This window comes from Chinchilla lanigera, unplaced genomic scaffold (genome assembly GCF_000276665.1).
Source record: "Chinchilla lanigera isolate Chin_1 unplaced genomic scaffold, ChiLan1.0 scaffold00038, whole genome shotgun sequence".
In the NCBI taxonomy this organism is placed as follows: Eukaryota; Metazoa; Chordata; class Mammalia; order Rodentia; family Chinchillidae; genus Chinchilla; species Chinchilla lanigera.
In genome coordinates this window covers 20,849,732-20,874,113 of record NW_004955439.1, presented here as the reverse complement: position 1 = coordinate 20,874,113, position 24,382 = coordinate 20,849,732, and the positions used below count along the sequence as shown (strand labels likewise).

Sequence of the window (24,382 nt, the reverse complement as noted above, 5' to 3'; positions counted from 1 at the left end):
CGGAGGTGGGGGTGCGGGTTTGTTTGCCGGATGCTTTCCTCCGTGTCGATTTCCATCTTTTCTTCAGAGTCGGCTGTCGGCAGTGGCGACTTAGTTTCCGTCTTTCGGTGGGGGCCGGAGTGGTCATCCCGCGTCGGCTTTCTAGAGTTTCCCTACACTTCTGCGGCCAACTTTCTGTCGAGTGGCCGCGTGATGTCATTGTCTCCTGGGTGGATTATTCTGGTGGACTCTGCTGTTCTAGGAACCGAGATTGTGTAATCGCTGGTCCCGTGGGAGTTGGTCGGTGTTTGACAAGGACCAGGAGTCGCAGGCCAGGGAGCGTCCATGACCAGCAGCTCCTGAATAATCCCCTGGACTGTTAAGGGTGATGGGAAACCCAGCTTCTGTGTATTTTTGACACTTCGGTAACAGAAATGAGTTGAATTCCAGACAGTCGTTTCCCCAGTTGCACTTACAAGTGGCTTTTCAAAATGAACTTCATCCTACTTTAAGCTGAACTCCGTTTGTGGTGGGGTTTATAGGATTTTTGTTTTCCCCTCGTATCAGAGATAGTTTATTAACACCTTGAGTTCGAAATTTGCAGAAGTTAACTGTTCTTAGGCGATCGATGCTGACCTGAACAGAAACCCTCTGTAAAGACCACCCTGTGTTCTTATTTTCCTTTTTTTTTTTTTTTTTTTGTTAAATAGGGACTCACGAAATAGTTCATGCTGGCCTTGAGCTCACTGTGTGGCCCAGGCTGGCCTCAGACACTTGGTGATTCTCTTACTTCCTCCTCATGTGTGCTGGGATTACAGGCGTTCCCCACCACCCCGGGCCCTTTCCCTTTTTCAGAAGGGAGTTAGTGGTGCTGTAGTTTATAGACAGGTTAGCTGCCCCGAGACCCATTGTTGTGCTGGTAACTTCGTGATGTGGAGGAAGGGCAGCAACATAAACAAGGCCAGGCTGAGAGGCATGTAAAGCAGGAAGTTTTGGAAAAAAAGGCTGCCTTGACCAAGGACAGCCATAAAAAATTGGCTCAGCTGGGCTTCTGGTGTTGAAGCTGATTGGAAATCATTTTGTAATCATTAAGGTTCGAGTTGGCTTTGAAGGTAGACTGACACTGGCTGATTCAGGAGCCCTCACTAGTGCATTAGGCTAGTCAGCACAGTGTCCTGAACGTGTTTGTTCACCTGATTTCCAGGTGGAGCTGTCCAGGAAGGAAGGCTTTGAAATCTGCCTTCTTTGGCCACTGTGGCATGTGGGCATGATTTAGTGCCAGAAAGGGTTCTGAGGGTGATGTGCATTATTAGTGCCACCTCGTCTTTAACTGTTTTTAAAGTTGTTGTGTTTAGTTTTTCTTGCAAATTTCCTCTGGACAGTAAACATCCCCATCCCTTCAGAGGTAGGTTTTAAGGGGCTGGGAATTTAGCTCAGCGGCACAGCGCCTGCCTGGCAAGTGTGAGGTTGTGAGTTCGATTCCCGGTACTGGAAAAAAAACCCAAAACAAACAAACAAAAAAAAAACAGGTAGGTTTTGCACACCTTTCCCTTGTCACTGACCTGTAGTTGCACGTGGAAACTTGTTTAGAGCTGTTTGGTCTCTATTCTAAATTCTACCTGCACATGAAGTTTTTGCTGTGTTGTATTCTTGCAGTGCTGGGGATCAAGCCTGGGCCTTTAGGAAAAGAGTAATTAAGTTTATTGGTGCATTTTAGGTGTATGTAATGATAACATTCATCATAGGGAATTCTTTTTTTTTTTCCATTTTCCTACCCTCTCTTCAACCCCTCTTCCCCTCCCTATTTACAAAAGCTTTGTTTCCATTTTTCCTTCTTTTCTCTTTTTTTTTTTTTCTTTTTCCTTTCCTCCTGACTCCTCCGTAGTTCTCCTTCCCATTTGAACATTTCTTCCTATTTCAGAATATCTGTTGTACATTTTGGTCCTTGTTTACACTTTAGGTTTCTCACACCAGAGAAGGCATGAGGTATTTATATGTGTATCCGATTTATTTCACTTAAGAGTGTGTTTTCAAGGTGCCTCCATTTGCCTAGAAATGTCTCAAGCTTATCCTTTTTTGTGGCAGAGTACTACGTTGTGTAAAAGAACCACATCTTTATCCATTCATTGGTTGATGGGCATTTGAGCTGTATCCAAGATTTAGCTATTATAAGCTGCCGCTGTGAACATGGGTATGCATATATCGCTGTGGTATGATGCTTTTAATTCTTTTGGGATGATACTAAGAAGGGAAATAGCTGGGTCCAGTGGGAGTTTTAGTCCTAGTTTTTTGAGGAATTCCCACACTGATTCCCACAGTGGATGCAGCAGTCTACACCCCCACCAACAGTGGGGAAGGGTCCCTTTTTCCCCCATAGCAAGCCTGGACCTTCTGCACCGTAGGCAAACATTTGCTCTACCCCTGAGCCACACCCTGAGCACTTGTGTTCTTTCTAAGTCTCTCTCTCTTAAATGCTGAAGGCTTTTCTTGAGAATATGGGAACTAGTCTGTGTGGTGTTACGAGATAAAGTGGCTTAAAATTCCTTAACTGTTGCACATACTTGAGGACTGGGATGTGAGCTGTTTAAAAACCCAGTATGAACCGCTTCACTGGGCGTCCCAGCGCGGGCTTCTTGAGGCTGCCTGTTTGTTTGGCCCTGACTCCATCGCTGAAGTGTGAATAGCTCACCATGGTCTCAGGTATGAAACAGATGCCTTCAAAATCGTACATTTGTTATTGTTTTTGACACTTGGTCACCTAGAGAGGCATCACAAGCTGGCTGTTTAAATGAGGAATACTTTTTCCTCCTGCTGAAAGCGGTCTTGGCTGTGCTTTGGGGTACAGGGCAGTCTGTGGGACCAGCTATCTTTGCCAAGGTGGTGGAGCACCCAAACTCCGTGCAGCTTCCTGAGAGCCCCAGGTGGAAAAGAGTTTGTCTGGAAAGATGCAGGTGGATTTTTGGGGAAACAGCTTCCCCCTCCTTAGCCCAGTTCTCTAGAATTTAGGATGTTCTTCATCTACAGTACTGTAGGACCCAGGAAAGCAGTTTGGGCCTGCTGCTAGGGTGACGGTTACTGATAGGGCCCTCACTTTTTGTCAAAGCGTGGGGCTGAGCTTGGGCTCTGACCACTCCTGGGGTGGGGGTGCAGTTCTGGAGGAGACAGTGTCCAGGTCCTCTGCGCACCTGAGGAGGCTGCTGCTGTGACCTGGGCATTGGACAGCAGGCAGGACGGGGTAAGTCCCCATGTACCAGGCTCGCAGCAGCATGTCAAGTGCTGTTCTTTACTCAGTAATCTATGTTTTTATGTGTCAGGAGGATTGCTGTGCCCGGTGAGCCCTGTACTATGAAAAAAGTGTTTCTTTTACCCAGCTGTTTCTTGGGAGGGAATGTGCATGTGCAGAGCTCTTAGAAAGAATTTGTTTGCTAAGCCACTGGCTGGTGCTGGGAGTTTTGGGTGGAGTTTGCAGGGGTGGGAGGTGGGTGCCTGAAAGAGTGTCTGAAGGTCAGTGGCACAGGACCAGTGAGAATAAGAGGAGCTTGAGGGAGAGGAGAGAGGCCAAGCCATATAAACCCTCAGAAGTAACCAAAATGCTCTCAGCTGGCCAGTGACTTCCCTTATTACTGTGTGCTTCAAACTTCATAAAATGCTGTGTTATACATATAATGTATGATTTCACCCTTAGGTGTTAACATTCTTAACAGTCGAAGTCTTGATACTTTATACTAATAGGGAAGTGCACCCATCTGAATTGGTTTGGAGAGTTAACTGTTTTACAATTTATACATAGCAAATTTCCCACAAACTGTTTGGGTAGAAATGCTGGAAATTATTATATTGAGGACAAGAGAATAATGAAGCAACCTAAGAGTTGAGGTTGTTTAGTTGCTATCTCTAAAGAGTCTTTTTTTCTCCTCCTGCTGTTTTCCCAGAGGAACAGTTGCTCATATGCCCAGTGTGGATGACGTTAGCCTGGATCACATGCATTATTTATTTGTATGTTTTAAACCATGAGTGTATGTAGAAGCCTATGATTATTAATAATGTTTATTTTAGGTCTCATACATTCTTAGAAGAGCATCCCAATAAATTCCCAGGAAATGTATCATTTTTTGGGGGTGGTACCGGGAATTGAACTCAAGACCTCATGTTTGTCAGGCAGGTGCTGCACCACTGAGCTAAATCCCAGCCCAAAAAATGTATCCTTAATTGAACCTTTTATGTTTTTTAGAGAGAAGGATTTTTAGAAGATAGGCCTGAGAAAAGTATTTCAGGTGTTCTTTATTTTGACCATGGCACATAATCTGCATGGTCCTGGACAGAGAGAATTCAGCAGGGTCTAGAGCTGCTGCATTTATTTATTCATTTATTTAGGTACCGGAGATCGAACTCAGGACCTTGTGCTTGCCAGGCAGGTACTTCTGCCACTGAGCTATATCTCGGGCCCTAGAGCTGCATTTCGTGGCAGAGAGTGGCTGGCTCATCACCCTGAGAGTGCTATCCTTTGTCATCATCTTTTTCTCCTTGGAATTGGCCCAGGCACAAGTACTGTCTCTCTCAGCAGTGCCCCCGCTGGTCATGGTTGGTGTATGAAGAGGTGGAAATAGCTGTTTGACTTTATAGGACTCGCCTAACTGTGACCCATAGTGGTTGTACCAGCTTGTGTTCCTTCCCACAGTGTGTATTCCCTTTGTTCTGTGTCCTTGTCAGCCTTTGGTCTCGCCCGTCTTAATTTTAGCCATTTTAGAGGATTTGTGAAGTTGTATTACTGTGGTTGTACTTTTTGTATCTCTCTTGGCTCATGATGTTGAACAAGAAAAAAATTTTATTTTTTGGGGGGGTACAATGGATTGAATTCAGGGCATTTTGCCACCTAGTTATACCCCCAGTCATTTTTATTTTTAATTTTGAGTCAGGATATCGCCAAGTTGCCCATACTGGCCTTGAATTTGCAGTCCTCCTGTCTCAGTAGCTGAGATTACAGGTGTGTACCACCACATCCAGCTCTTCTTTTTTTTTCTTTTTTCTTTTGTTTTTTTTTTCTGGTACCGGGAATCGAACTCACGACCTTGTGCCTGCCAGGCAGGCGCTGTGCCACTGAGCTAAATTCCCAGCCCCCAGCTCTTCTTGTATTTATTGGAATAACTAATGATTTTGAACATGTTCATATGCTTATCTGCCATGTGTACATCTCCTATAGTGTCCTTTAAAAATAAACTTTGCCTTTCCTTAACAGTTTTTTTGGGTCTTCTGTTTCTATTGGAGTTTAGGAGTTTCTTGCATGTCCTTGGCAGGTCCTCCTCTCTTGGGTATGTGTGGTGTGTGTCATGGATATTTGCTGCCAGTCTTTGCTGTCTTAGTTTCTTGTTGATACTCTTTAAAGAGCATATATCTTTAGAAACTCAGTGGACCCCAACATACTCTTCTTATTATTTTGATGGTAGTACTGGGGATTGAACCCAGGACCTCACCCATGCTAGATAAGCACTGTAACACTGAGCTACAACATCCCTGGTGCTCCTTATTTTTGAATTTTGAGATAGAGTCTCACGAAATTGTCCAGGCTGGTCTTGAACTTGCAATCCTCTTGCCTCAGACCTCTGAATAGCTAGGATTATAGGTGTGTACCATTATGCTTGGCAAACTTTTTTTTTTCTGTGTGTGCTATGGGGGATTCATCCTAGGGCTTTGTGTGTGGTAGGCATTGGTATTTTTTAATGGTTTGTACTTTTTGTCTTGTTTTGTTTTTTGAGACAAGGTCTCACTGTGTAGCTCAGGCTGGCCTTGAACTCACTGTTAGCCCAGGCTGGCTGCCTCATCCTCTTGAGTGCTGGAATTACAGGCAGTCGTGTGTACTTCCATGCCTGTGGCAGTGCCTTGCATTTTTTATAGCCTCAGAAATCTTTGGCTCCTGCAGAATTTCACAGTGTTAGCACCATTGTTATTTGGGCTGAGTAACTGTTGCAGGAGCTGCCCTGAGCACTGTGTTGAGCAGAGTGTAGAGGCCAGGGTAGCATTTCTGGCCTCTGCCCAGTAATGCCGAGATTACCCTCCCACCACTCTCTCTCCGTGTGACAAATACAAACGTCTCCACACATTGTGGAGGTCCCTGGGGTACAAAACTACCTCCCCTAGTTGAGAAGCATTTGTCTACCCCAGGTCGCATAGGTTCTCTCTCCTGTTTACTTGTAGAAGTTTTAAAGTTCTAACTTTTTTGTTTAACTCTGTAGTCTGTTTTTATGTATGATGTCCAAAAAGGGTGAGAGTTAATTTTTTTCCATGAGTGTATGTATACAGTTTTCTGAATGTTGTATGTGATATTGCAGCAACTGAGTTTTTGGTGAGATTTGGCAGTAATTTCCTTTGCTGTGCTGTTCACTACTGACCTGCTGTCAGGAGTATGTTTGCTTTGTGGAGGAAACTGGCTAGTATTTGGTGCAGCATTTCTTTTTTGTATGCAGAGGAGCTGTTTTTGTGCAAACTGTGCATTTCCTTTTCCATACAACTCCACTGCGACCTGGTGCCCTTGAGGAGTTAGAGAGAAGTGGGCAAGTTTGGGGATGGACTCAGTGCTATCCTCTTTTTTTGGTCAATTCAGATTTTATACTTTTTCTGAAACAATTTTTATAGTCTTTCTAGGTGAATGTCATTCTAATTACACATTCATATACCAATATGTAGCATGCTACTCTTGTATACTTTTCAAACTACTGTTCGTAGGTTAATTTTTTAAAGTTCTGATGTTTTTTGGGCACTTTTTCCTTACCAAAGATTTGTTTACTTTTGTTTTGTCTTTTAAAAGGAATTAGGATTTTGTTTTGTACACTACCTATTATATTTGCTTTTACTTTTAAAAAAATTCTTGCTATAATAGAGACTATATTAAATCTTGGCCTTTTCTTGTTTATTTTTTGAGACAAGGTCTTGCTAAGTAGTTCAGACGGCCTTGAACTTACTGTGTAGGCCCGGTTGGCCTTGACTGTCGGTGATCCTCCTGCCGCAGTCTCCAGAGTGCTGGGATCACAGGTGTGATTTTTTAAAAAAGTATTACTGGGGATTGAACCCAGGGCCTTCACAGTGGATTGCATTCTTAGATCTTTTTATTTTTTATTCAGAGGCAAAGTTTTGTGAAGTCACTAAGTTGCCCAGGCTGGACTCACACCTGTGACCCTCCCGCTCCATCTTCCTAGAGTTCTTGGACTTAGGCATGCACTGTCACATCCAGTGGATAGTACTTCTGACGTATTTATATTCTCTCTAATACTAACTTAGATATGTCCAACCTGTAGCTGCCTCTTTTTGCCCTCATTTAAAAAAAGTTACAATTAAAAATAATGAAAAAGAAGTTTTAGCTGAGCATGGTGGTGCATGCCTGTGATTCCAGAATTTGGGAGGCGGGAGGATCACCATGAGTTCAAGGCCATCGTAGGCTACATAGTAAATTGAAGGCCAGCCTGAACTTTATAGCCAAACCCTGTCTCAATACAAACAAATAAACACAAACATACACACACCAAAAAAGAGGAAGCTTTGTTACTTGTATGTGTTCACTTTATTTTGTACAGTGTTTTATATGTGGCCCAAGATAATTTCCCTCCTTTAGAGGGGTAAAAAAGGGCAGCTACCCCCCCACCTCTTTTTTTTGAGGGGGGGGGTTCTGTTTTGAATTGAAAATGTGACTCTTCTATTTTAAGTCACGTTACATAGTTAAGAAGTGTATTGTTTCTGTATATTTCTTTTGCAGAATCCCATAGCACTCTTACAAGGTTGGTTTTGGGGATTGAATCCAGGGCCTTTGCACTTAGCTACATTCTCAGTTCTTAAACAAATTTTTATTTTCTGTCCTGCTAGGGATGTGTTCTACCACTGAGCTGTACCCTCAGCCCTCCCCAGCTCTTTCTTCTTTGTTTAGAGACAGGGTCTCACTGAGTTGCTGAGTTGCTCAGGCTGAGCTCAGACTTGGCACCCCCTACCTCAGCCTGTCAGGGCTGGGATTGCAGGTGTGTGGCAGCTACCATGCCCAGTGCACAAGGTTTGATAATATACCCCCTTTTTATTCTGTATCTGCTTCTTTGACCCTAGTTTTATCTAGTTAGATTTCCTGGGCTCATTAACAGTTCTTCTCCAGGTGCTAGATCTGGCTGTATCTTTAGTGACCTCCCCTCCTCAGGGATTTATGTGTTGAAGTTTAATCCTCATAGTGAGGTGTTAAAAGAGTGGCAACTTAATCCAATTCAGGTGCTTAGAGGCAGGGCCTTTGGAGGGGATTAGGATAGAAACCCCATGAGTGCTGCTGGCTTTATAGAAGAAGAGACCAGAAGCTCACACACACACATTCCTGTCACTGGTCCTTGCTTCTTGCCGGGTGGTACCCTGCGTGGTGTCTGCAATCCCCCAGCAAGGAGGCCGTTGCCACTTACACCCCTCGGACTCCCACCTCCTGCACCATGAGCCAAAAAGTCAGTCTGCTTCAGGCATTTCACTAATGTGCACTAAAATGGACTGCTCTACGAGTTAATTAGGTTTTGGGGGTTTATTTATTTTTTCCGTTGTGGCCAGTTAAGTGTGGTGGAATTTCCCTTGTGGCCTAGCACCTAGTCAAGTTGGGAGTGCTGTATGTGTTTGGAAAATTGTTCTGTTTGGGTCCAGGTTATTCATTATGCCGGTCAGCTTTTCCTTTTGTTAACTTCCTCTTGGTCCTGTGTGATTTTTTAGTTGCTTTTTTGTGTTGCATCTGGATCCTGCTCTGGAGCAGGTGTGGAAGGGGTATGGTGCTCATGGTATTGGTGCCTTTCTAGGGGTGGGGGACCTGACTGTGCTCTATGCACAATCTCCTCTTGAACATGTGTTGTCTCCCTATGCAGTTGTGCAGGTTAGGCCTGGAAACAGCTATTGGAACTTGGTATAAAATGTTCTAAGGCCAGGCATGGTGGTGCATGCCTATAATTCCAACACTCGGGAGGCTGAAGCAGGAGGTCACCGCAAGTTTGAGGCTAGCCTGGGCTACATAGTGAGTTCAGGCCAGCCTGGTGATGGGCAGCGCATGCCTGTGGCTGCTCCTGGAGTGCCAGTCCTTCACCCCCTCTGGAGTGTCATCCAGTGCTATTTCTGCAGGGAAGCAGCATTGACCCCTGCTTTTGTCAGTGTGCGGGTCCTTTCTGCAACCAGGATGGGGAATGGATGGTTGAGTGGCTGTGTCATGCTCCTCCCCTCTGAGGCTCATTTTGCTCCTTGGGACAGGTGGAAATCCCTTCTGGAAGTCACTGTTCTTGTTTTGAACCCATACTCTTCCCTTTACAGGCACTGGGCAAGGTTGGGGCCTCTGAGTCCTTGCTTCAAGGGTTGTGTGGGGTGCTGCACATGCTTCCCGGCAGCTGAATGTGTGGCTCAGCTTCGGTGTTGGTCAGGGCCGTGCTGGTGGATGGGGCTGTAGGTCAGTGACTCATTTTTCCAGCCTGTTGCTTGACATCTGCACGTTCACTGTTGGTGTGTTGGAATTTCAGCCTCCGTGAGTGCTTCCCTCTCATCTGTTGGCACTTGCAAGACTTCTGAGGAAGAAAGGCTTCTCCTGTGTGAAACAGTTGGGAAGCCACTGCAGCATGGGTCTCCAGGTCCATTTTTCATGCTGAATTCTGAGATTCTGAGTCATGCAGCCTCTCCAACCCTTACGCCCCAGCACCTAAAGGGGCCTGCAGGCAGTGGGTGGGTGCCAGGTACGCTTTCCTGCCCCACCCGACTTCCTCTGGGGCTTCAGCCTGGGCTGAAAGCAAGAGGCCTCCTTGTTTCCCTCTGGCAGGAGTCAGGAAATCCAGGTCAGCACTCAAGGCTCTTGTCCTCCCCAGGCCTCCCCAGGGGGGGGAGTGGGTGCTGGGGGCAGCATGTCTGCAACAGGTGGGAAGAGAGCTAAGCCAAGGAGGCAGAGTGGCCCTGCTTCTGAACTCCACTAGGGCGGACAGCTGGTGCTCAGAGCTGCTGGCCCAGTCTCACAGGTGCCCAGGGCCCTGTGTCATGCCCTATTTTTGTCTGTTACCAGTGCAGAGGGCAGGTCTGAGTGAATCCTCCACAGTCCCTCCCGTGCCTGGGAGCATGAATCTTGCCCTCCCTACCAACCGGAGACCTTTGTGGGGCTTTTCTTCTCCCCTGGTGTGCTCCCAGACCCCCTGGGCAGCTGCTGGTAGGCAAACAGGTGGAGGGCAAGGTCCTCAGGAGAGGGAAACAGTTCTGTATGCACAGAGGAGAGGCTAGGGAACCAGAGACATTGACCTGTTGGTCCTAGTTCTATTTTAGTGTAGAGGGACTAGGGAGTGAGGGAACATGTAAACCATGAAAAGTGGCCTTTGCAATTTCTCCTGCCCCTGGGTGGTCTTGGAGGGAAGTTTAGGAGGTGGTTTTTGAAGCAGACCATTCCTGCCCCAGTGCTGTGACAGTATTCCTCACACCTAGTGTGTGCTGTCATGCTGTGCCCAGCGGATGTGGGGTGCTTACCTAGGACTGGCCTGACTGTTTTGTGTGTAAAGTTAATTTGGTGCCATCTGATTCATCTGTGCCTCAGAATCAACTACAAATTTAAAAGCAGTTGTTTTGAACTTAAACTCCCCCAACCCTCCCTGCTCCCCTGAGCCTGCAAATAGAACACCCAGCGGCCAGAGTAGAAGAGCTGAGAAGTGGGTTTCCTAGAAGTGAGAAGGGCGTCACGCAGTGAGTCACCCTCTTGTTCCTCCCTCTCCCCCTCCCACCGTCACCAGCTGTAGAAGTGCTGCTTTCCACACAGTGAGGAGCCACCACTGCTCTCTCCCCGTCCACCCTCAGGAGAAGGCCATGTGAGTCAGCGGCGTGTAGGCCATGACTCCCATGATACCAAGGGGCTCCCCAGGGCTGGGGACCTCGGAGGGGATTCTCACAAAGGGTCCGCTGGGTGGAAGGAGGCATGCAGGTAACAGGGAAGAGCCAGCTGCCCAGGGCCTGCAAGAGCCCCCATGACATGCTGGAGACAAAGGGACCAGAGTGGCTGGAGTGGCCTGGCGCCTGGGAGAGAGAACAAGAGAGGACAGAGGACATGGCAGGAATGAGCCTGGGGCCAGGTCTCAGTGTCTGTTGTAATGACTCGAGCCTGTGGAAGTTGTAATCCCTTCAATTTAGCACATACCTGCTTTTTTCCCCTTGTAAATTACCTTTAAGTTGGCACTGTGTTTACTGCTGGGATAGTAGAGATAGCATGCGCTCTGATACAGGGCAGGACTCTTCTCTGGTTTGACCACCTTCTTTTGTTTAGTTTTTGAGACTGAGTTTCACCAAGGAGTTGCATTTCCTAGGCTGGTCTTAAACTTGTGCTTCTCCTGCTTCAGCCTCCCAAAGTGCTTGGCTTCCAGGTTATGTGCCTGTAGTGACCTGCTCTTGGCTTGCCGCTCTCTAAATTTGTGATGGGAGGAGAGGCTGTGCCCTCAGCTGCCTGTGGTGTTTGTGCCTGCAGAAATGGGGAAGAGGCAGCGCCTCCCTGGAGAGGGTGAGGGCTGGGTGTCGGTGTGGGGAGGTGGCTGCTCAAGGGTGCTCCTCAGAGTCTTGGGTTGTGTGAGATGCAGCTGTTCTTTTTCTTCTTTCGAGAAAGGTCTTGCTATGGATTTCAGGCTGGGCTTGAGCTCATTGTATAGCCCAGGCTGGCCGCTGTTGTTTTTATGAATGCAGGAAGGTGAGAATGGATTTGGCCTGAGGAATGTGCTGTGCTTCCCTTTTCCCTGGGTGTTCAGTTTGCTGAGTCTGTGTGTCAGTCTCGAATTTGACCCAACGTAATCAGAGCAGGGACTGCTGTCTGCATGTCGGTTTTTGGCCTCTGTGAAGAACCAGCACGTGGTAACCTCATTAGCATTGGGACCTGACCAGGTGAGCTCCGGTCAGTGCAGCTCACTTTCCCTTTGCTTAGGGCTCTACTGGAAAGGCCTTGGAGGCGTGCATGCAAGTGCGTGCCTGTAATCCCAGCACTCTGGAAGGCTGAGGCAGGTGTAACAAAAATTGGACCCCATCCTGGGCAATTTAGCAACTTAGTGAGACCTTGTCTAACTTAAAAAAAAAAAAAAAAAAAAAAGGACTGCCAGTATAGATCTATGTGAAGGCCCTGGATTCAGTCTTCAGTACCAGAAAAATTCGGGGGAAGATGCGTCGGGTCTGGGAGGGTTTTCTGGAACCGTGGTGACAGGGGAGGAGACTGAGCAGAAAGGGTGAGTTCTGTGCTGCAGGCTGGCATTAACTTTAGTTGCCTTCGGACCCACATACTGGAGAGCGGAGAGCTTGTATTGCAGCCTTTACACTCTGAGGAATACAGCGAAGCATGAGGTCTCTTGGACGCTTACTTGGCATGTTGAGGACTCATCTGGGACCAGGGTGTGGGGTTGAAGCAGTGGCTATCTGCAACCTGTATGGAGTTGATTGTGGCACAGGAGATGAGGCTGGTGCTTGAGGGGCTTGGCTGGTCCTTTGGCAGGATCCTTTTTCATGTTGTGAAGGGGACTTGCTAGCTCCTCAAAGTGAGCTCACTTCAGGAAGTGAGTGTCCTGGTCCCCTGCTCCTCCCCCAGGGGTTCTGCTTCCTTGAGCTCTTCTGGAGGCAGAGCTGGAGGCTAGAAGGGGCGGGGTTGGGCAGCTCAGCTGCTGTCTTGTCTTGAGCACTAGCCCCAAGAGGCAGCTGGTGGGTGTGTGTGTGTGGCGGACTTCAGTCTTAAGCCAGCTTCTCAGTTCCTAGGCTGAGGCCCAGGACAGGCCCTCCCCCTCCTGTTCGTCACCAGCACCATGGGGCACTCCTCTGGGAGGCCCCAAGGACCTTTCCTGTAAACTCAGTTTTTAAGCACCTGAAACCTATTGATCGAGATGGAAGCCTTAGATCCTAGCTCTCTCAAAAGCACCAAAATGCCCTGGCCTTGGTTTTTCCCTCATAGTGACCTTGTGGGTTAGCTGGGTTCTGTAGATGAGAAAATTGGGGCTCAGACAGAGAAAGCGTCTCATGCAGCCTGGCTGCCCAGGAAGGGTGGGGTGATTCATGCCTGGGTTCATGTGCTCTTCCCATTGTGACCGTGGTGCCTTTTAGGGGGATGTTCTCCTGTTCCCCTGCTCACATTGCCTGTTACACATGTGCAGGATGCTGCTTCTTACACTGTTGGTCCCATAACTGCCTGGTTCCTTAGGCTCTGAGTGGGACTTCAATGGCACAGCTCACCTAGATAGATCTCCAGGAGCCTCCACCCTGTGCAGCTGACTTTCCGCTCCCAGACCTTGCATAGTGATCTGGGACAACCAAAGACTGATGTCTAGCTTTCTCACATCCTTTTCTATTTATTTATTTATTTTTTTGGTGGTTTTTTTTTTTTTTCCTGGTACCGGGAATTGAACTCACGACTTTGCGCTTGCCAGGGGACGCTGTGCCGCTGAGCTAAATCCCCAGCCCCTCTATTTATTTTTGAGTGGAATCATATCTTTATCCACAGCTTTGTGGCTTTTTAGAAAGGAAGTGAAGTACTTCCTATATATCTCTGACCCTGCCAAGTCAAGCTCTTGTGTTCCCCAGCTTGAGATCTGCCAAGTCACTTGTTTATTCATTTATTTGTCTTACAGTGTCAGCAGCAGTAGAAGTTGTCAGCAGTGGTTCTGTTCCTGCCACTGTGTCCACTGGGAGCCAGCCCTCTTTGTGCTGTCCTTCCTATCTTCTTCCCTCTTCTTAGTTTAGAGACTGGTCAAGGTTTTTTTTTTTGTACTGAAGGTTAAACCCAGAGTCTTTGCACTGAGCTACATCTTTAGCCCCTTTCTTAGCTTTTATTTTGTTTTTATTTTTGTTCTTTGAGTCCAGGTCTCACTGTGTTTCAGGCTGGACTGGAACTTCATATGTAGCCTAGGCTGGCCTTGAACTGGAAGGGATCCTCCTACTTCAGCCTCCTGAGTGCTAGGATTACAGGTGTGTACCACTGTGTCAGGCTCCAGCCCCCTTAAAATTTATTTTAACTTTTAATTAATTATTTATTTTTGAGAGAGAGTTTTGCTGTGCAGTTCAGGCTGGCCATGAACTCACTTTGTAGCTCAGGTTGGCCTCAAACTCACAGTAATATTCCTGCCTCAGCCTCTGAAGTACTAGGACCACAGATGTGCCCCACAATACCAGGCTTATTTTTTATTTTTTGAGACAGGGTCTTGCTATGTAGTCCAGGCTGGCTTTCAACTCACTAGGTAGGCCAAGCTGGCCTTTAACCTGATCCTCTGCCTCAGCCCCGTAGGCATGCGCCACCACATCTGGCTGAGAAAAGCTTTTTGGGACAGTCTTGCTAAATTGCCCAGGTAGGACTCAAACTTGGAATCCTTCTGCTTCAGCCTCCCAAGTGCTGAGATTATAGGTGTATGTTACCACACCCAGGCAAGGTCCAGAATTTTAAGGTTATAAATAAATTTATGAGCTGAGAAATCGCTAATAGAGGCAGTAACGAGCAAATGATGGTCTTGAATTTTTTTTTTTTTTTAAAAGACAGTCTTGCTGTGTAGCCCAGGCTGGCTTTGAACTCACTTTGTTAACCCCAGGCTGGCGTTGAACTCTGGTGATCCTTCTGCCTCAGCCTTGTGCTAGGTTTACAGACATGCAACATCACACCAGTTTGAATATTCTTTAGAGGGCTTGGATGTGTGCCTAGAGTAGGAAAATAAAGTTGGACAGACTGTATTCTTTTTTCTCTAAAGTGTTCTGTTTACGCTAGATTCACAAAAACACATTTCTCTGATTAATGCATGTGTAATGGATCTTCCTATGGTATTTAGATTTAGCTGGTATATCCCCAGATGAGGTAGGTTTTTTCTTTTTAAAGGAAAAACCAAATTACAGATTCACATATGCTTATTAATTTTGTGGCTGATTCCATTCACCTGTTCTGTATAGTGATAATTGCAGGCCAGTTTGTTATGGTTTGTGTCTGCATGTTCCCCCAAATCCTCATGCAGTCATGGGGTGGGCTTCTAGGATTTGTGATTGATCCATGATCCAATGCTGGGATTATGGGTGTGAGTGGCTCTCTGTCTTGGAACCAGCCCCACACTGACTGAAACCTCCACAAACTGTAAGCTAAACAGACCTTCCCTTCCTTAATTTTGGGCGTCAGGTATTTTGTCCCAGCAACGAGAGAAAAGTAACCAAGACTCAGTTACAAAATGTTTAACAGCTACGTGGCCATCACCATTCTTACAGGCATGCAGGTTAGGCAGAAGACAGCAGCTGGCCCGAGAGGCCCTGGGCCCACGGTAGAGTCAGGATGACCATGCTTTGTTCAGATAAGTAGGAACTAGAGGTTAGAGTTAACAAGACCTGGTGGGGGGGCAGTTAAGTCCAGGGAAATAACAGTTGAGGTAACAAGGTGATGGGTGGCCACTGTGACGTTTTCTGTTCCTACCTATCTGGAAAGCTTTCCCCCTTACTTTGTTCCTTTAATGAACCGTTTGGGCAGGATGGCAGCCAAGAGGCACTGCAGACACATGCTTGGTGCATGCCTTAATTCCGTGTAGGCCCATTTCTGGTTTAAGCATGGACCCTAATTTGATGCAAGGTGATCTGGGCCCTGGTCATGTTTTGGTATAAAAACTCTTAGATGAAGAGCCCTCACTATGGGAGGTATTTGTCACTTTTGGGTCTCCTGACTGTGGGAGGTATTTCTTCTTAAAGAAACATTTTTTCTTGTCTACTGCCTTTATCCTCAAATTCATTCTTGGGCTTTGGGAGATGGGTGCAGACTGTGCCAGTCACCATGACCCATTGTGACTCACAGGGAGTAAGGGAGACAATACCACACGTCTCAGAATACCACGTGTGTGACTGTGTGATGTTAAAGGAGGAAGGAAGGATGTTTGTGGAGATGTGTCGGAGGAACAGAACCAAGTTTTCTAAGATTTTTTTTTCTTTAAGTGGTTGGGCATGCCATACATATTTTGGCCTTCCAGCTGTATATAGGTCAATTTAAATGTTTGCGATCTTAAAAATGAAAGAACTCCAGATTACCACTGTAAGATATTTGCAGTGTTCAGCAGTGACATGTGTGAAAACCTTGAGAAGGGTCTCACCACAGCACCAGTGTCAGATAATTTAAACGCACTGTGCGCGGTGTCCCTGTGACTTGTGTATGGGACTTTCCCTCCCTTGGACACGTGTGGCGCTCATTAGTGGTGGTGGCTCTGTGCAGCTCCTTGTTGTGCTCTTGAAGCTCAAGGCTTTGTGCCAGCCGGTTAGACTTGCTCCTTTATTATTGTCCCTTGGTTGGTCTGGGTGTGACCCCGGTAGATTTTATTTGCTGGAGCAGTCCTGCAAAAGGAGAAGTGCTTTCCTGTCCCTGGGCATGTTCACAGTCTTTTAGTTGTCTGTGGTAATCTGCCAACACTTTTCTGGATGTTATGACATTTAAACCAGTAAGGTAACATGGGCCACTGTGCAGGTGTGGTTGGACTGCAGCACTCCAGGCAGGGCAGGTCAGCAGGTGCAGTGAGATCACCGTCAGGAATGAAACAGTGTTAAGCTTTCTTCTTTTTTGTTGTTTTTAAGACAGTCTTGTTATATAGTTTAGGCTGGCCTTAAACTCACAGTGATCCTGGTGTATCAGCTTCCTGAGTGCTGGGATGGTAGGTATATGCAGCCGTGCCTGGCATTGTTGGCTTGGCTTGGCTAGGTTTGGCTTTTCTTTTCATTAACTGCAGATTGAACCTACAGCCTTGCACTGAGCTACATCCTCAGTTCTTTATTTTTTATTTTGAGACAGGGTCTCACTGTGGTCTCTTAATTATTGATCTTGCTGCCTCAGGTTCCCAGTATGTTCTGGGCTTACGTTAAAAGGAAGGTCTCAGACTTTGGTAACCCAACTGAGGGCATATGTATTTCAGCCACAGAATTCCTGTTGTTTTAATTTTAAATAATTAATTAATTAATTGTTGGTTTTTGAGACAGTCTCCCTGGGTAGTCCAGGCTCTCTGTGCACTCTGCTGCTGTGACCCTTCCTGCGCTCAGTCCCCCACCCTACCCCCAGTGCTGGGATCACAGGCGTGTGCCACCATGTCCTGCCTCACACTTCCTTTAAAATCAGTTGTCATGCAAAGTCATTGGCTGTATGTAGTTCTCCTGGCTCTTTGCTGCGTGTGTGAATCTGAGACGAGGCAAACAGTGTGGACTGATTCCTCCTTAGTGGAGCCCCCACCTGCTTCAGTATGATAGTGAGGCCAGTGGGAAGGGGCGTGGGGATTCTGTAGGGTGTGGGGAGGCGGTTGAAGGCAGTGCCTCTGGAGTTTGGCCCCTCAGACTGCACAGAGAAAGCAGAAGCCAAGCCAGGGAAGGCGTGTGACCTGGTTGTAACGTTCAGGAGGCTCCCAGCTGTCTCTCGAGCTGTCCTCATATGGACTTGGCTCCTGCTGCCTGAGTGAGGCAGGACATGCCACGTGAGAAGAGAGTTTCACACATAGGGTTACTGTGTCTGTCTCATAAAGGCTGACTTACGTTTTTCTGTATAACTAGTATTTTATTTAATCAGATTATACTCTTCCTGGTTGTGTAGTATGATAGGAACTTGGAAATTTTTATGTCAGACAGAGTCTGTCATTACTTATTTTGACAAGGTTTAAACTGTAAAGTTTTCTGGACTGTTTTGTCAGTTTTAGTATTATAATTGAAACAGTAGTTCTTTTTTTCTTTTTCTCTCCTTTTTTTTTCCTTCGTGAGACAGAGTTTCACTATGCAGTTCCGGCTGGCCTTGAGCTCACTTTGTAGCACAGGCTGGTCTCCACCTCACAGCAGTCCTCCTGCCTCAGGCCTCCCCTCCTGAGTGCGGGTATTACAAGTGTGTACCACCATGCCCAGCTTTGAAATAATACTGCTGAAGAGTTTCTTTAAAAGGTTAAAAACTGAAAATGAGTGAGGCTGTTCACCTCAGTGGTTCAGCACTTGCCCTTGGGGCTCAGATTGATCTGGATTTATTCCTGGCTTTGTCATTTTATAGCTGTGTGATGGTGGGCAAGGTCTCGATCTTTCTGAGCCATGGGCTCTTTGATGCCAAAGCTGAGGAATGTGGGAGAGTGGAAGATGGGGTCAGGTGCACAGGTGTTGTGGCTCAGGGACTAGTGTCTGCCACAGTGGGGATGATGGAAGCCTTGTGCCAAGATGCACTCCTAGTCCACTGGCCTGTTTCCTTTCAGCCTGTTGGTAAATGGAGGTTCTCGTGGGACTGAAGTGCAGGTGACCTGGATAGATGTGGGAGCCAAGTAGGAGTAGGTCGTAGTGATTTAAGACAGAAGAGAGGATTGGAGAGGACGGAGCTCTTTGCACTGCTGCCCAGAGTCGTCCTTTTCCGAGTTATGTGGGTGGGAAATAAAATACCTAATTCCTTATGAAAGAACATGCTGGGCATGGTGCTGGGAGGGCAGGCTGTCCTGTCCCCGAGGGTTAGTGTCACGGACACCTCAAGCTTCTTCCCAGTGAAACCCTGAGGACTCAACAGGACCAAGTCCATGTGGGTTGTGGTCTGGAGGAGACACGGTGTGTAGCATGGATTTGAAGCTTCTGCGAGCAGGAGGGGGACCATCAGTTAACCACGTTTTTACACCCTGGAAAGTGAGGTGGAGTAACTGGGATTTGGCTGGCTCTTAGTAGCTGTCAAAACCAGACTTCTCTCACACGTGCTTTGGTCCAGAAGAGCAGTTTGTGGGAGGGGGGTGCCTGCTTCCTGGATGGTAAGTGAATTCTTCAGGCAGGGACGATGGTGTGACCAGTTCCCGGCTGCTTCCTTGGGCCATCGCACGCTCCGTGCCCCACCTCCTTGGGTTCTGCTGCTTCCCCAGCTGAGATGGAATTCTGAAAGCCTGTGCCCCAAGCAGTGCTAGTTTGAAGAAGGTGCCACTGGGCTTTCTTGCCTCTCCTGTGGCGGGAGTTGCTGGGTTATAGAAATATATTTGTAACAGTCTTGTGTAAGTGATGACTGTGTGTGCACACAGCTGGCGGGCGTTTTCTTCCAGAGCTTTGTTTCTTGTTGAAATTTAAAACTTCAGCGTTACAGCTTTGTTTTCCTTGTGATCTAATATGTTCATCTCGTTTTTTTTCCCCTTACATCTTTACTTGTGTAAGCCTAAATGACTTAGTTGAGATAGAAGATGGGCTTTTCTGAGCGCTCTAGCCTGAGTGGTCTCACTTGCTTGGCTGTGAAACCAAACTGCTGTGAAGGCTGGTTACTAATTTTGGCTGTGTGTGTTCATTCCATCCCATCCGAGAATTTCCTAACAGACAGACTTTCAGGCCAAAGTTTGTTATTCTTCAAAGATATCATTACATTTTATTTAGTCTGTAGTTATTTTCATTCTCTGATTCTCTAATCTGATTATAGAGCTTGTAAGTTTAGTGTCAGTGTAATTCTTTTTAGTTTATTAGTACATGTGTGTAGTACATGTTGTTTACATTCCCTGTGTGGAGCTGGTATAGGGACAGAACACATCCCAGTTACATTTTTCATCCCTTATCTCTTCCCTCTCTCCCCCTAGTGTCAGTGTAGTTTTAAGAATGATTTCAGCCTAGGTCATTGTGGTGGCTTGGTCTTTTAATCTGGCAAAAATCTATAGTCATCCAGTTTCAAACGTGATTTCTTAAAAAGTGCTGAGGTATTTATATTACGTTTAAGTTTATTGTGAAATAGTTTTTAAGAAATATTTACAGCTGGGGAAAGAATAACTGCATGGCAGTTTAATCTGATGAGGGTTCATGCCAGAGTTCGTAGTTTTTGAAATATATTTCATGAGTTTCCAGAGAGATTATTTTAACCATTCAGTGCAGTGAAGGTGCTGGAGTATTTGTGATACCAGTCACCAGGTTTTTTTTTTTTTCTTGGAGACAGGATCTCCCTACATATTCCAGGCTGGCCTTCAATTCAGCATCAGCCCACGCTGGTCTTGAATTTCCAGTGACCTCCTGCACACCATGCCTGCCTGGGCTGGTTTGTTTTAGAGCACACACAGCACACTCTGGAACGAGAACATTCCAAGCACTGACAGCCCACAAGTGCTTTCGAGTGCGTTTGTTTCAGTGCTTGCGTTTTCAAACAGTGTGGCTGAGAGCTCGGAGCTGCCAGTGCCTTCAGTCCAGCACTGTGCATTTGTAGCATGTGTGCGTGGTTGCGTGGTGCCCTTTGCTGAGTGCCTTAGCCGACCTGGAAGAAAGTCAGCATGCAAGCCTTTAATAGATCCGCTGGTTCTCTTCCCGCCGTCGCTCGTGTTTCTGTAAACCTTGACCAAGCAAGTGTGAATGCAGAGAGATAGGAGCATGTCCAGTACGACAGGTTATTCCTTCCAGGAGCCGCATTTCTAGGTGACCAAGGTAATAGCTCTTATTTAGTCTTGCATTTCTCTTCTGCTCCGCGGGGACACATACTCTTTACGTTGGCCTGATTTAAATATCAGTTTGTAAAAGCAGCAGTGGGTGTTCGGTTTTCAAGAAAAGCATAGCATTTTAAGTACTATGTGAGTTTCTTTAGAGTTGATTTCCACCCCTGGGGTCATTTTAAATGATACCTTTATGTACCTCTACCATTGCTAGGAACTGTCAAGTACTTTTAATGACACACTGAGGTTTTAAATTTGCTGTTAGTAGCCCAGAAAAACTTAGTCATGGCTCCTGTACAGGAGATTTTTTTTTGTTTGTTTCTCCTTTTCCTTTTGCTTTTTTGAGACAGGGTCTTGGTGTGTAGCAGAGGTGGACTTTAAACTCATGGTGATCCTCCTGCCTCAGCCTGCCAAGTGGTGGGATTACAGGTTTACATAATAAAGTTTTATTCCACAAATAAAAACACTAGCTTAATTTTTATGTCTGTGTGTGGTGGTACTGAGGATTGAGGTTAGGGCCCTTGCATTGTGCTATGCCTCCAGCACTTTATATATTTTATTTTGAGATGGGATCTCTCTCAGTTGTTTAGGTGGGACTTTAATTTCCTATCCTCTTGCAGCAGCCTCCTAAAGTGCTGGGATTATAGCTGCACACCTCATCCTGCTCTGCTCTTACTTAGCTTTTTAAGGAAGGCATTGAGTGCTCTTCCTTTGGGTAAAGTATAAAATGAACACGGCTTCCTGTACTCTTCAGGGCGCCTGTAGGCAACCAGCCTCCAGATCACCTCCGTCTCTGGCCTCACCCGCTGCTGCTGTCCTCTACTGTCTGATTCCAGCTGTGTTGCCTGTCTTTCCCATGAGTGAACCCAGTGCACTCAACCATAGCACCTTGCTCAAGCTAGGTGTCCGCTTGAAATATTCTTCTGCCATGTTCCCCAACCCACCAGCTTCTATTTGTCAGTCCAGTCTCAGGGTAGATACCATCTTAGAAACCATCTTAGTTGAAAGTAATTGTGCAGTTGTTGCCCGCTGTCCTGCCAGAGCGCCTGTTTCTTGGTGGGATTACTCCGTTTTCTTGTGTACTTTCCATGCTTCCTGCCAGAACATGCACTCCAGGAGCTGGGGCTTTTAGTCTCTGCTTCGTTGCTGTGCTCCCCTTTGCCTTCCCCAGGAAGTACTCAGGAAATACTTGTGAAGCAGACAAATAGGAGTTAATGAAGAGCAGAGGAAGCAAGCCTTTCTTGATGGTTTTCTCTGGCTTGGTAGTTCTTAGGGTATTTTCTTCTGAATGCCTGACTCCAGCAGACAGCTAATATCTTATTGATGAAGAAGCTGAGTCTGGTAATATCTATTCTAAAACCTATGTCACCCAAAGGCCAGGCACCTAACAACCTGTTCTTCAGGTTTCTCGCAGGTAAGTAGCCACAACTTGTTGGGGGACCTGTCCACTTGCTTCTTGAGTTGCTAAGTTGTGCTTGCACCTTTAGCTTCTTGGCAGGTGGGTCTGACTGCCCCAGATTTAGGTTTGGAGGATGCATGAATGCATGGTGCATTGGCTGCCAGTGATCCTAGAAGAGCTCTTGTGGCTTCTGTGTGGCTGTGGTGACCTGGTGGTTGTGTGCTGAGTCATTGCCCAATGCCTGGGGTTAGGAAGCTCTGGCAGCTCAGGCAGCTTCTGTGAGGGATGTTTTCTCTTGTAAAAAGAGTATGGAAGGGGCCTTGAGAAAGGAGATAAATTGGAGATGGCGCGCCCCTCTCCCCTTCCCGTGCAACTCGGCCTGGACCTCAAGCCAGGGTAGACGTCTTCTGAGCAAGTCTGGCTTAGCCTCTCCCCTCTGTTCAGCAGTTCTTCCCAGAGTTAACCAGGTTTTTCTGTATTCTGCAAGGAGTTTTTTACTTGTTTTCTGCTTTTCTCTTTCTACCCTTGTTGAGGAAATGTTACCCATTTCACAGTAGCCTCCCCGGGAAGAGTAGCAGGCGGAGGACAGCGAGACAGACTGTCGGCCACCTGCTTGTCCCAGGCGTGCAGGCTGATTCTGTGTCTGCCCTGCAGAGGCTGCGCAGATGCCAGCACTGCTGCCTGGAGCAAGCTGGCCTGAGGTGGAGACCTTCTGATGGGATTCAGGTAGTTCGGTCCTCTGTTGCACCGCTTCCTTGTGTTGTTCAGATCCATCCTGGCTGTGGCCATAAGACGTAAAAATCTAGTTAAAACAATCCCTTAGCTTTTCAGCATTTTGGGGGGATTAGGAAGGTTGCTTTTTCATGCTCAGTATGACTCAAGTAACTATTTATTCTGAGATTAATGGTAGGATTTTGATATTTGGGGACTGTTAAGTCCCTCGAGTGGCTCCAGAGCAGATACCACTGGGGCGAAGTGTTATTTAGTGGTTTCTGCCCTGGCTACTTCTCAACTTCACATTATTGGCTTCTGTGTCTTTGGCTAATAAAAGTGTGTCTTACAGTTTGTGGTAGTTTGAGCAAACGTGGCTTGAATGTAAAACCAGAGAGAAGTTCAATTATTGGCAAATCAATGACAATAACAAGTTATTTTCCTTCCTTTCCAGTTATACATGGGAAGCTGTTGATACCAAAAGTAACAGACTTTATAAAATCAACATTTGCGGAAATGTAGACGTCACCCATTGTGGGACATCCAGCGCAGTCTGTATGCATGATCTGAAGACGAGCAGCTTTCAGTCAGTGGGTGAGTAGCACTAAGGTTATACTGCAGGATGGGCGGCAGGATCTCAGTTTTAGCAGAGTGACTTGATGTGTGCAGCCATTGGACGTAACAGTACACAGTTGCTGATGTTCATAATACATTATTTTGTAACTATTAAAGGTGTTAATAATTTGAATATCCAATCTGAGATAGAATCAGGTGACTTCTGTCTTATGGATTGGAGGCAGACAGTAATTAATGGAGGATTACGTAGCTATTCATTTAATATAGAAAGCTGTTTTCTATATGGCGCTATCTACTGACCCAAGTTTTTCTTCAGTCCCATCTTTAGCCCACCTCCTTGTTTTCTTTATTGCCCAGCCCCCACTCCCTGGTGCCTGTCAGGTGTTCTTCTGAGGTGGTTTGACTCTCAGGCGGTGTGTTCTCCCAGTCGGAGATGGTTGCTGGCAAACAGACCCAAGACTGGCACTCTCAGAGGAAAAAAATGCAGTTCTTTATTTCCTTGGGTTCACATGATTTCCCCAAATGTACTTCTTCCTGGGCAGGACCCCTTTGCTGTGAGGAGGAATGCGGGTGCAGCTGGACGGGCAGCCCTGCTAGGTCATGTGGGATGGGGGACCGGTGGATGCCTCCAGGAGAGCATGCAGGGCTCTGGCTTAGGCGGCAGGGTGTCTGCAGTGACCTTTGGTCAAGGCAGTTTGAACGCCAGATTGGATACTAACGGCCAGTGGTGAGATGGAGACAGTATGTGAGTATGTGTCTGGGAGAGGAGTGGCATCCAGAGAGGCTCCTCGCTGGTGTTTGGGTTTGGTAGGGAAGCTTACTGTGCAGCTGGGTTTGTCATGTTCAGTAGAAATTCCTTCACACAGTTAAAGGCGGTATTTAGAAGACATGTTTAGAGTAAGAGATAAGGAGATGCTGGGTCTACAGCTAGAGGCCCAACTCCTGTTTGATTTCTTTCTCTCTCAAAAAAGAGAAGACTGGTAAGGGATTTGAGGCCCAGGATGCAGAAGTGGGAAAGTGCAGGGTTGTTCAGACATATTTTATTATTTGGTGATATACTTAAACATCTTGCAGATGAAATCGCTAAATTTCCTTGTGATCTTCTGACAATTCAGAGAGAGGCCACAGTGAACTTGTTGGTCAGAGTTATTCAGGTATTCAGAAAGGGAAGAAAGTTTTCCACTTCATTTTATTATAATCTCAGAGTTTAATATTTTTGGGTAATGTAAGTGTGTCTTGTAGTTTGTGGTGGTGTAGTATATCATTGGGCAGACACGGACACACATGGGTCATTGCACTAAGAAAATGTTTTGGAAGCCTGACATCTTAAAGTTGGAGCAAGTTTGTAGGCTTTCAAAGCCAA

The 24,382-nt window shown here is 46.5% G+C and overlaps 1 protein-coding gene across 1 annotated transcript in view; it reads left to right on the top strand.

Annotated features, from left to right (window-relative positions):
* Window positions 1-24,382, top strand: part of Igf2r (insulin-like growth factor 2 receptor) — a gene marked incomplete in the record, with an annotated part of 119,845 nt that overhangs the window by 646 nt on the left and 94,817 nt on the right. The window contains 1 exon segment of the mRNA XM_013517350.1: window positions 22,898-23,037. Within this exon segment, the coding sequence (XP_013372804.1) occupies window positions 22,898-23,037 (140 nt within the window).